General features: G+C 39.3%; 2 protein-coding genes across 11 annotated transcripts in view; one reads left to right on the forward strand and one right to left on the reverse strand.

Annotated features, from left to right (window-relative positions):
* The window catches only part of MAP4 (microtubule associated protein 4), a 168,915-nt gene that overhangs the window by 5,560 nt on the left and 150,673 nt on the right, over positions 1–12,682 (forward strand). The window contains exon 2 of one of the 10 annotated variants that reach the window (XM_068559032.1): positions 11,001–11,040. The exons of the other annotated variants lie outside the window; for them this stretch is intronic. The gene's annotated coding sequence lies outside the window, so the exon portion shown is untranslated. The remainder of the gene's footprint in view (positions 1–11,000; positions 11,041–12,682) is intronic. 10 annotated transcript variants of the gene reach the window in all.
* LOC137773861 (bolA-like protein 2) lies at positions 2,653–2,983 on the reverse strand. The gene has a single exon (XM_068558922.1). The coding sequence runs from the start codon at positions 2,957–2,959 to the stop codon at positions 2,699–2,701; it is 261 nt and encodes an 86-aa protein (XP_068415023.1). The 5' UTR covers positions 2,960–2,983; the 3' UTR covers positions 2,653–2,698.

Raw genomic sequence — 12,682 nt, forward strand, 5'->3', positions numbered from 1 at the left:
ACAAAGATCTGATTTTCTTTCTTAAAGTTTCACCCACTAACTTTAGCACTCATCAGTGAAACTTGCCTGCAGCAGCAATTATTATTGTGTTAGTCTAGTGGTGATTTTCTGTTTCCCTCATTCCTCTTACATTTATTATTTGGAATTCTTCTGAAAGGAAGATTTGTGCCTTTCCCCCATTTATTTATTTAATCATTTATATCAGTATGGATTCATGAATATTTTTCTCCCTTTGGATTGTAATCCAGTACTGTATTTTGTTGCATAAATTCTTATAGCTTTGGCCATTTGCCACCTATGTTCTTTTGACATGAGGCGCTCCCCCTCCTTTTTTTTTCGATCACATTTTTACTTTCTGGTGCTGCAAGATGCTCCAGTCTCATCTTGTATTTCCCCTGCCCTGGCCCTAGAACCAACCATTTCTTCAAGGAGCTCTGGTTTCTTTTATTGCAGAAAAATATTTAGAAACCAAGGTCTGGTTTCTAAATAAACTGGGTGTACTCATTGCTACTGGGATATCACTGCTTCTTGGCACTCTTAGGGAACAGAGCTAGGAAATATATGTATGTATACTGACCCAGGTATGCACATACCTATTTTGTTTTGTTTTGGCCACGCCTTGCAGCTTGCAGGATCTTAGTTCCCCAACCAGGGATTGAACCTGCGCCCTCAACAGTGAAAAGGCAGAGAGTCCTAACCACTGGACCACCAGGGAATTCCCTACACAGATCTGTTTCTGTATCTATCTGTATATACATATAAACATGGGTTCATACTGGTCTCTTCTGACTCTAATCCAGCACCACAGAGCTCCTTCTAGCATTCACCTCCTTGCTTATTTGTAATTTCTTTCTCTGTCAGTGAGAAACTTGGTTTACTTAATAGATAGATTTACTTAATAGTCCAACCCTAGTGTATGTGTAAAGTAGGAAAATGCAGGGGGTTTTTCTTTAGTATTTCTTCTTTTTTAATTTAAATTTTATTTTATATTGGAGTATAACTGATTTACAATATTATGTTAGTTTCAGGTGAAAAATGCAGTTTTAATTGTCACATAAGGTAAATTCTAAAGTATTTTGCAGCTAACTAATTTAAATTATATTCCTGTAATATTGGTATTTTAAATTACTATTTTTCAGTTCCAGTGGAGAGGTGAAGTCATTTGCCCCTGGCCAAACAGGAAGTGAGTGACTGTAGCTGGAATTGGTGACCTATTCTCACTCCCAATGAAAAGCTTAATCCCAAGCAAAGCAGTCTCTTCATATCAAGTATCTTGACCAACAGGTCAACCTTTATCCCTTCTTGGTGGGATTGTTCCTTTTAATTAAAGAAATTCCTGGGTTTTAGGTTTTTTTTTAAACTTTGGCAGTGTTGAGAGCAAAAATAATTCCTTTACTGGACTTCTTCCTACTTGTAGAATCATAGACTTGGTAGAGATCTTAGAGATAATCTAGTGCAGTTTTTCACACAGTATAAGTGGTGGCTATAAATTCCAGGTTTGCAAATTTGTCATTTTAGAAAGACTTCCTTGATAATTATCTCAGAGCTGCCTCCCTGCAGTTTTTATTCACTGGTTCTAATTTTGCTGTCTACAATTATTCCTTGTAGCTCCAATCTCCACTTTACAGCTATTCAGTGACAGTTATTTTGTCCCACTTAAATTTTTTATTTTCCAGACTAAACAGTTTTTTCCTTCTAGCCACCTCTTCTGAAATGTGCTTTCTAAACTTTTTACCGTGTTGGGCATCATCCTCTGGACATGCTACAGTTTGTCACATATGTTCTGATCCAGATACTACTGTATTAGGCCCTGAAAGTAAAGTGATTAAGGAATTTAAAATGATCCCTGCCCTTGGGGAGCTTAGTTTCCATCAGTGTTGCTTTAGAATAAATTAGGTTCTTTTTTCTTTCAATATCCACTTTTCAGTATTAGTTTATACTTGTCTGGTAGTAAGGTCACCTGTAGGTCTTTTTTTCTCTAGAACTGCTATTAACCCAAGTCTTTGTCCTCAGTTGGTTGTTTGTTTGGTTTTTTAAAATTAATTAATTAATTTATTTTTGGCTGCGTTGCGTCTTTGTTGCTGCGCGTGGGCTTTCTCTAGTGGTGAGGGGGGGCTACTCGTTGCGGTGTGCAGGCTTCTCGTTGCGGTGGCTTCTCTTGTCGCGGAGCACGGGCTCTAGGCGTGTGGGCTTCAGTAGTTGTGGCATGTGGGCTCACTAGTTGTGGCTCACTGGCTCTAGAGCACAGGCTCAGTAGTTGTGGCGCACGGGCTTAGTTGCTCCGCGGCATGTGGGATCTGGCCCAGGGCTCAAACCCATGTCCCCTGCACTGGCAGGCGGATTCTTAACCACTGCGCCACCAGGGAAGCCCCTGGTTGGTTTTTTGAATCTATGTGTTGGACTTTTTTACACTCCTATATTCCTTCTGTAACTCCTGATTTCTGTCCATTGTTCCAAAGGGGAATCCTGATTCTGTTATCCTTTGCCTTTGTTATCCTTTCTATGTCTATAACTTTGATATGTTCTTTCTTTATTTTTCCTTGAATAGATTAAGAAAATATTCACCTAGAGAATGCCAAGATCAGATCCTAGTAGTAGGTAATTAGAAATAAAACTTCATGCTTTATTTTCTCCTTACTTCTTTTTTTTTTTTTTTGGACCTGACTCATAATTTAATAGGTGTATAGGTCCGGGTCCCTTATTTCTGCTGCTCACGGGTCCACTGCTCTGGAGTCAGGGTTTTCTGCTCAAAGGCATGGATGTGCAGGAGCTCTTCTGCTAGGCAACTGTTCACAAGCCGGTGTCTCTGAAGCAGCGGCTTTCCCTCAAACTTGGCCGACACCACGAGGACTCGGAAGCTGGATGCGCAACGGTTGGGAGTCGTGTCCTCCACTTCCACGTGTTCCACCTCCAGGTCCCGCTGCAGCTTCTCCCGGAGATACTCGGCACTGAGTTCCATTGTGGCAGCCCAACGGGGGCGACAGCCCAGCGGGGATGGAACCTAAAAAAAAAATTATTTACTTATTTGGTTGCACCGGGTCTTAATTGTGGCAGGCGGGCTCCTTAGTTGTGGCAGGTGGGCTTCTCAGTTGTGGTCCATGGGCTCCTTAGTTGTGTCATGCAAACCCTTAGTTGCGGCATGCATGTGGGATCTAGTTCCCTGACCAGGGATCGAACCTGGGCCTCCAATATTGGGAGTCTTAGCCACTGGACCACCAGGGAAGTCCCCTGTTCTTTTGTTATTGTTTTGTCTACCTTTCATTACCAGACATGAAGAAATTTTTTTTTTTTTTGGCCGTGCTGCCTGGCATGTGGAATCTTAGTTCACTGACCAGGGATTGAACCCAAACCCCCTTTAGTGGGATCTCAGAGTCTTAACCACTGGATCGCCAGGGAACTCGCAAGAAATTCTTTTAAAAAAGCATCCTTGGGGGAATTCCCTGGTGGTCCAGTGGTTAAGACTCCACGCTGTCACTGCAGAGGGCCCTGGTTCAATCCCTGGTCGGGGAATTCAGATCCTGCAAGCTGCACAATATGGTAAAAAAAAAAAAAAAAAAAAAAATATTATGATAGATTCTTTTTTTTTTTTTCAAATTCATTTATTTTATTTATTATTTTTGGCTGCGTTGTGTCTTTGTTGTTGCGCGCGGGCTTTCTCTAGTTGCGATGAGCGGGGGCTACTCTTCCTTGTGGTGCGCGGGCTTCTCATTGCAGTGGCTTCTCTTGTGGAGCACGGGCTCTAGTGCGCGGGCTTCGGTAGTTGTGGCTCGTGGGCTTCAGTAGTTGTGGCTCGCGGGCTCTAGAGTGCAGGCTCAGTAGTTGTGGCGCATGGGCTTAGTTGCTCCGCGGCATGTGGGATCTTCCCGGACCAAGGCTCGAGCCCATGTTCCCTGCATTGGCAGGCGGATTCTTAACCACTGCGCCACCAGGGAAGCCCTAGATTCTTAAATATATATATTTAATTACTGAGTCGGACAGTGTGTAAATTTAAGGCTTTTGATACATTTTGCAAAATTGCTTTCTGGAAGATTGTACATTCTTACCAACGCCCATTTCATCATACCCTTGGTAGCATTGAGAATTATCATTAAGAAAATTTTATCATTAAAAAAATTGTACATTAAAAATTGCTGATTTAATAGGTTAAATAGGAAAAAAAATCTCACATCTGTCTTTTTTTTAAACGGTGACAGAAAAAGTATTGCATAGTCATATACCTAATAATCAAGGGTAAGATTGGATCACTAAGAATGAGGTTCTCTGAAATAGCTGGTTGCCTAGTACTCAATCACTGTCCATTTTAGCGTGATTCTCTTGGGTTGGGTATAATTTAAAGTGAATGTCAGCAGGCTACCCAGACAGCTGTTCTTTAGCAAACTAAAATGGGGGTAACATTAATAACGGAGACAAAATAAATGTTTGAAGGATATTCTGAACAATTTTATATGCATAGTGTAGCTGAGGCTTGCTGAAATGCCTCAGGGGCAAACAAGCCAGTTCATCAGTCAGGAATAGGGGTGCCTTTCAACTAATCTGTCTCACAGGGCTGTTGTGAGAATTAAGAGATATGTGAATGGGAATGTACTCTTTAAAATGCTAGCGAGATATTGCCTAGTGATCCATATCAAAGTATAGTCTTGGTGGATATGGAATTGGTGGTGTATTGGTGTTTTCAATGGAAATTGCATTGTCTCTAAGTTTCATTTTTATCATATATATAGTAAATTGGCTATGAAACGTGAAATTCATGGACTCATGAAACCACTTTGAGGCCCAGAATAATTGTCTTCTTTGAGGTCACATGCCACATTTGTAGCTGAGTCAGGACTTGAAGTTTAATCTCTAGCATTCTTTTTACTATGTTCAGCTTAATACCACAGGTACTTCTGTTATCTTCTTTGTGCATAGCACTGTGATAAGTGCTGCAGGTGATTTTTTAATTTTTAATTTTAATTTTATTTATTTGTTTGGTTTTGTTTGGTTTTGTTTTTTTAGAAAATTATACCAGTAGTGCTCGTATATTATCCTACATTTGCTTCAAACTTTTTTTTTTAATTAAAAATTAATTATTTATTTATTTTTGGCTGTGTTGGGTCTTCGTTTCTGTGCGAGGGCTTTCTCCAGTTGCGGCAAGCGGGGGCCACTCTTCATCGCGGTGCGCGGGCCTGTCACGATCGCGGCCTCTCTTGTTACGGAGCACAGGCTCCAGACGCGCAGGCTCAGTAGTTGTGGCTCATGGGCCCAGTTGCCCTGCAGCATGTGGGATCTTCCCAGATTGGCAGGAAGATTCTCAACCACTGCGCCACCAGGGAAGCCCTTTTGTTTTGTTTTGTTTGTTTGTTTGTTTTTGGCCACAGCTTGCAGCTTGAGGGCTCTTAGTTCCCGACCAGGGATTGAACCCCGGGGCCACAGTAGTGAAAGCACTGAGTCCTAACCGCTGGACTGCCAGGGAATTTCCTTTTTTTTTTTTTTTTTTTTTGCTATGTTGTTACACTTTTTTCTTCCCACAATTTTTAAAGCTTATAGTCCATTTTTAGTTACTATAAGATATTGGCTGTATTCCCTGTGTTGTACAATATATCCTTGTAGCTTATTTTATATGTAATAGTTTGTACCACTTAATCCCCTACCCCTATCTTGCCCCTCCCCACTTCCCTCTCCCCACTGGTAACCACTAGTTTGTTCTCTATATCTGTGAGTCTGCTTTTTTGTTATATTCACTAGCCTGTTGTATTTTTTAGATTCCACATATAAGTGATATCATACAGTTAAATATACTGTTCTTTAAAACAGTTCTTCAAATGCTTCTTTCTTGGCCTTGAGGTGGTAATGAAGAGATGGTATTATTCAGGCAATCAGAAGCATAAAGATTATAGATTCTTAGGATTAAAAATATAAGGACCCTTAGAGAGGAATGTAATATACCATACCTTAGGTATTGTGTTCAGTTTTAAGAACCACGTTTTCAGAGACATGGATGATCTAGAGCCTATCCAGAAGAAAGCAGTCTGGCTTGTGATGAAGGTAGACATCAAATGATTTGACATACTATTTAAGGAATTAGAGCTATTTCCTTTGGAGAAGAAATAGGTGGGGGCAACTATTTTCAAATATATCAAGATCTGGCAAGTGGAAGAGGGATTAGATTTAGTATTTTGTTGCTTTGGCAGAACAGAACCATCAAGTCAAGTTAAGGAGAAAAGTGGAATGAAACTTCCTTAGAAGACAGTGAGTTTCCTTTGACTACTAATGTTAGAGCAGAGCCTGGGTCGTGGTCTAGAGATACTGAGAAGGTGGTTAGGTTGAATCACCTTCAAGGTCTTTGTAAGTGGTTTTTAATATTATTGAGTACAGATCCCTTTGAGAATCTAACACCTTCTATGTATGCATATGTCTATTTTGCTCTCATCCTTGAAAAGTACTTTTTCTGGGTATAGAATTGTATGTTTGCTTATATTTTCTTTTATATTGAATTAGTCATTCCATTATCTTTTGGCTTACACTATTACTGTTGGGAAGTTACTCTTGGTGTTCGTTTCTGTCAAGTATTCTATGGCAGTCCTAGTAGTTGATTACCTAAAACTGTGTACAATTTGAGGGTACTTGGCTTATCCAGATTATGAGAACCTTGGGTGCCAGTGCACATAAGGGATATTCTGTGGCAGTAATTTCTCAGGAATTTTTGGTTCTTTTGCCACTACCGCAGGCTTCTTTGTGTCCCCTGGGGTTGTGGAAAATTGGGTCTTGGTTTAAATCTGGTTCACCTTCAGAGGTAAAGTGGGGTGTCTCTTTATAAGACTTAACCTTGGGAGGGCCCTGATTTCTGTCTGCCTTGCTCTGTGTGGCCCTTGAACTGAAGCTCTAGTTTAGGGCTTCTCAGATTTTAGTGTGTATGTAGAGGGTCTGGTTATAATGGAGATTCTGATTCTGAGGAACCAAATTCACCTATTGAAGAATATCTTGGTTGCTTCCAAGTTTTGACAATTATGAATAAAGCTGCTATAAACACTAACGGGCAGGTTTCTGCATGGACGTAAGTTTTCAACTCATTTGGGTAAATACCAGAGACCACGATTGCTGGACTGGATGGTAAGACTGTGTTTTGTAAGAAGCTGCCAAATTGTCTTCCAAAGTGGCTGTACCATTTAATATTCCCATTAGCAATGAATCAAAGTTCCTGTTGCTCCACATCCTAGTTGGCATTTGATGATGTCAGTGTTTTGGATTTTGGCCTTTCTAATAGATATTTGGCGCTATCTCATTGTTTTAATTTGCAATTCCCTAATGACATGATGTTGAGCATCTTTTCATACTCTTATTTGCCATTATGTTTCTTATTTGCCATTATGTTTCTTCTCTTGTGAGGTGTCTGTTCAGATCTTTTGCCCATTTAAAAAAATCTATTTGTTCATTTTTTTCTTTCTTGTTTAAAAAATTTTTATAAATTTATTTATTTATATATTATTTTTGGCTACATTGGGTCTTTGTTGCTGCATGTGGGCTTTCTCTAGTTGCGGTGAGCGGGGGCTACTCTTTGTTGCGGTGCACAGGCTTCTCATTGAGGCGGCTTCTCTTGTTGTGGAACACAGCCTTTAGGTGCCTGGGCTTCAGTAGTTGTGGCACATGGGCTTCAGTAGTTGTGGCTCGCGGGCTCTAGAGCGCAGGCTCAGTAGTTGTGGCGCACGGGCTGGTTGCTCTGCGGCATGTGGGATCTTCCCGGACCAGGTATTGAACCCGTGTCCCCTGCATTGGCAGGTGGATTCTTAACCACTGCGCCACCAGGGAAGTCCTGTTCATTTCTCATTGTTGAGTTTTAAGAGTTTTTTGTATATTTTGGGTACCAGTCCTTTATCAGATTTGTGTTTTGCAAATATTTTCTCCCAGTCTGTAACTTGTCTTTTCATTTTCTTAACGGCGCATTTTACAAATGAGAAGTTTTAATTTTATTTTTATTTATTTTTAAAATTTCTTTGGCTGTGCTGCACGGCTTGTGGGATCTTAGTTCCCTGACCAGGGATTGAACCTGGGCTCGCGGCAGTGAAAGCGCAAAGTCCTAACCACTGGACTGCCAGGGAATTCCCTAGTCTTCCTTAGTTTTGATGGGTTCTCTAGGACTTTGTTCTGTTGCAGTTTCTGCAGCATTCAGGAGCATAACTGTTAAGACTTTTTAGTAGGCAAGAAAGGTCAGCATAATGACTTGCCTTGTGTTATATAACATTCCAAAGGAAATGGATTAGTAATGTTATGAATGCCTGAGTTTGTACTAGTTGGGATGTGACCCAGGTACCTTTTGGTGATGGAACTGTTTATTGTTTACTGCAGAGTTCTGCTGCAAACTGACACTTCCTGAACCTGTGTATATTAAAAACTATATGATTGGGGGAAAAAAGAAAAAAGGCTGTATGATTGGGATTTTAAAGGCCAGAGGTTTAAGAGAGATATTCAAGAGTAGTTTAATTCTGAAATAATTAAGGCTTCATATGTCCATAGATTTAATGGACCATAAAGAATCAAAGTAAGGATGGTTGGCCATTATTCTAAAGTTGATATCCTGGGTAGTTTTTATCATTATCAACTTAGTTTATGTAGTTTTGGCTGTAACCCTGTACTTTTACTTGCATTATTCAGTCACGAAGTCTGTTAATTGGCTATTAACTCTACTTTCACTTTCATTACTAATCATGAAGGCTGCTGATGCTGCACCTTTATTTTCAGATCAGGTGTCCATGCAGGGGAACTTATGTCAGAAAAGACGGCTGTTTTATTGGTTTTAAGTGAAGTGACAACACAGGTCCCTGTATACATTTTTTTCCTTTCATTAATGAATTGATTGGGTCTTTCTGGTAGAATAAGAGACTGTCTTGTTATTGAATGACGGTTTTGTCAGGTAAAAGGTTTTGTCAGGTAAAAGGAGATGGTCACCAATTGTGACAGTTAATCTTAGAGACATTCTGTTCAAGATACATCCCATTTAGCCAGACCCAGTTAAAATCAGACATACTGACGAAGAGTTAGGCGAGTAGAATATAAGATTTTTGGCCTAAGGACATTTGAAAGTGGGTGGGTATACATAGTATTTATGTGTGCTTCTTGGTTTCTAAAGAATCTCTGCTATATGGTAATTTCAAATTTCATATGTGGTACTCTTTTTTTCAATTTAGGTTTATATTTTATTATTTTTATTGAAGTATACTTGATTTACAATGTTGTGTTAGTCTCTAGTGTATAGCAAAGTGATTTAGTTATACATAAATATATATATATATATATATATATATATATATTCTTTTCCATTATGGTTTAAACAGGATATTGAATATAGTTCCCCTGTGCTACACAGTAGGATCTTGTTGTTGATCTGTTTTATATATAGTTCTTTGTATCTGCTAATCCCAAACTCCTAATTGTTCTCTCCCCTTCCCCCTTTCCCCTTTGGTAACCATAAGTTTGTTTTCTATGTCTGTGAGTCTGTTTCTGTTTCTTAAATAAGTTCATTTGTATCATATATTATTTTTAAAATTTATTTATTTAATTTATTTATTTTTGGCTGTGTTGGATCTTCGTTGCTGCACGCGGGCTTTCTCTAGTTGTGGCGAGCTGGGGCTACTCTTTGTTGCGGTGCACAGGCTTCTCATTGCGGTGGCTTCTCTCGTTGCAGAGCACGGGCTTTAGGTGCGTGGGCTTCAGTAGTTGCAGCACGCAGCCTCAGTAGTTGTGGCTCGCGGGCTCTAGAGCGCAGGCTCAGTAGTTGTGGCACATGGACTTAGTTGCTCTGCAGCACGTGGGATCTTCCCGGACCAGGGTTCGAACCTGTGTCCCCTGCATTGGCGGGCGGATTCTTAACCACTGCACCACCAGGGAAGCCCTGCATCATATTTTAGATTCCACATATAAATGATATCATATGGTATTTGTCTTTCTGACTTACTTCACTTAGTATGATAATCTCTAGGTCCATCCATGTTGCTGCAAATAACATTATTTCATTCTTTTTCTTATGGCTGAGTAATATTCCATTGTATATATGTACCGCATCTACTTTATCCATTCATCTGTCGATGGACGTTTAGGTTGCTTCCATGTCTTGGCTGTTTTTTTTTTTTTTTTTTAATTTGGCTGCTCCAGATCTTAGTAGTGGCAGCGGGCTTCTTAGTTGCAGCATGCATGTGGGATCTAGTTCCCCGACCAGGGATCGAACCTGGCCCCCTGCATTGGGAGCATGGTGTCTTACCCACTGGACCACCAGGGAAGTCCCTTGGCTATTGTAAATAGTGTTGCTATGAGCATTGGGGTGGACATACATGGTACTTTTAAGCCCTGAAAGCTTTCTTTCTCTTTCTTCTTCTTTGTTTTTATTTTCCCTAACAAGCCAGCAATAAATTGACTAAAATGATGAGGTAATATCTTTCTAGCTCATTGTAGTCTAAGTCTGAGTTACTGTTCTCTTTGTGGAAAAATTCCGGGATACTTTATTTTCTTGAAAGAGACTTTTTTTTTTTGGCACTTGTTTTAAGGTTGTTTTGTTTAAAGCCAATGATATGGAGCTGTTGGGTTTTTTAAGCATCTTATTTTTGAAATGTTGCTTATATTATTCAATCTAATTCAATAAGTGTTTCTTTTATTTTTTTTCTTTCCTTTTTTTTTTTGGCTGTGCCGTGCAGCTTGTGGGATCTCAGTTCCATGACCAGGGATTGAACCTAGGCCACAGTGGTGAAGGCTCAGAATCCTAATCCACTAGGCCACCAGGGAACTCCCCAATAAGTGTTTCTTGAGTATTTGATATGTTCTAGGTTCAGTTTAGGTGCTATGGCTATAAGACTATGTTAAGTCCTGCCTTAAGAAGTCCAAATATTTAGTATGTTTGTCAGGTTTTTTTAAAAATTAATTTTTATTGGAGTATAGTTGTTTTACAATGTTGTGTTAGTTTGTACTGTACAGCAAAATGAATCAGCTATACATATACACATATCCTTTCTTATTTGGATTTCCTTCCCATTTAGGTCACCACAGAGCATTGAGTAGAGTTCCCTGTGCTATACGGTAGGTTCTCAGTAGTTATCTATTTTATACATAGTATCAATAGTAGTTTTTTATATAATTTTTAAATTCTGTTTTTCAATTAAACTTTTAACTTGGAGATAATTGTAGATACGTATGCAGTTGTAAGAAAACAATACAGAGAGATCCCTTGTACCCCTTGTCCAGTGTCCCCGCTGTGGTAGTATTTTGCAAAACCGTATAACAACCAGGGTATTGACATAGAAACAGTTAACAGTAAATGGTACAGCTCCTCTGGAAAACAGTTTGGCAGTTTGCCTGAGAGTGTAATTGCTGGGTCATATGGTAGTTGCATGTTTACTTTTTAGAGAAACGCCATTTACATTGATATAATATGGTGGTAGTCCAGGCTCTGCAAGTGGTCTTCACTGACACTGCGGTGCCTTTGCCGACTGCAGGGGTGAAGTCCTGGCTCCCCTCCTTGGCCTCTGACTCCACCTGGAGAGGGTGTTGGGTGCCTCATTCCAGCCTGGAGAGGGCTTGGCCTTTACTGTATGGGTGGTGTTGGGCCCACTGTGTTTTCTGTGGTGTTTGGCTGGAGTAAAATGGTTATTGTCTAAAAGTTTTCTGTCTTACTAAGCTGCCCCTTTCCTGGTCCTTTGGCTAAAGTGAGCAGGCTTTTGTTGGAGTTTTTCTTGTCTGTACTCTTAGGTGTTTCTAGGTTGCCAGGCTCGTCATTTCCAATATTGAGATCTATAAGGCAAAAAGGAAACCCAGGGAACTCGTCACTTTTTTGTTTCTCAGGTTCCCAAGGTCCCTTGCCTTTCTAACTTATTCTCTCCACCTTTCAGAGTCTTAACGTTTGTTTTATGTATGTATCATGTCCAGGGTTTTTAGTTGTATCTAGTGGAAGGAAGAGGAAAAAGTAGATCTTCTCTATTTTCATAAAAGCAGAAAAGTTTTTATATTGTTTTTAAAGTGACATTTATTTTTCTGTTGATGAGAATATATATATAATGTAGAAAATTTAGAACATACAAAAATTATAAAAGAATAACATTTTGACATATATTCTTTCAGCTGTTTTCTGTGAATATGCATACATATTTTCCTTGCTAAAGTATGAACTGTTTATACTATTTAAGAACTTTCCACTTAACTATTATAAGCATCATTCCTTGTCAATAAATACTTATGTATAATGCCATTTTTTGTGGTATCAATTAAGTTGTAATGTAATCACATTCAGGAGGTGATCCGTATGTATTACTCTGCTAGGTTAAGTACCTGAGAGAGAGTTCCTGTACAAATAAAGGATATACTGTTTCACGTGAATCTCAGTGTTTAGACATTGCTTTTTTACAAAAGGGAGTCTGAAGTAAACCAGATTTAGTCATTAGTTTCAGAAACTCTGGGTGTATGGGTAGATATTTATATTTTAAAGTTTAAAAGTATCCACATGTCTTTATAAATGCTATTTTGATTAAAATTCTTGTTCATATTTTCCATTATGTCATAAGAGGGGTCATTATACTTTTCAGGAGAAAATCAGAGATAATAATGGCTTTCTTGTTTTTTCTTGGAGGAAATAGGAGATACCAGCAGTGTTTGTTTCAGTGAACCCTAGCATTAGTTTTCTGCTGGAGTTTGCAAAACATAAACCAGAATGATTTAAATCGTTTTC

This window comes from Eschrichtius robustus, chromosome 12 (assembly GCF_028021215.1).
Source record: "Eschrichtius robustus isolate mEscRob2 chromosome 12, mEscRob2.pri, whole genome shotgun sequence".
Lineage (NCBI taxonomy): Eukaryota > Metazoa > Chordata > Mammalia > Artiodactyla > Eschrichtiidae > Eschrichtius > Eschrichtius robustus.

Bases quoted from the DNA above. Each gene is read 5' to 3' on its own strand.
- LOC137773861 (XM_068558922.1), bottom strand. From the start codon at position 2,959: ATGGAACTCAGTGCCGAGTATCTCCGGGAGAAGCTGCAGCGGGACCTG.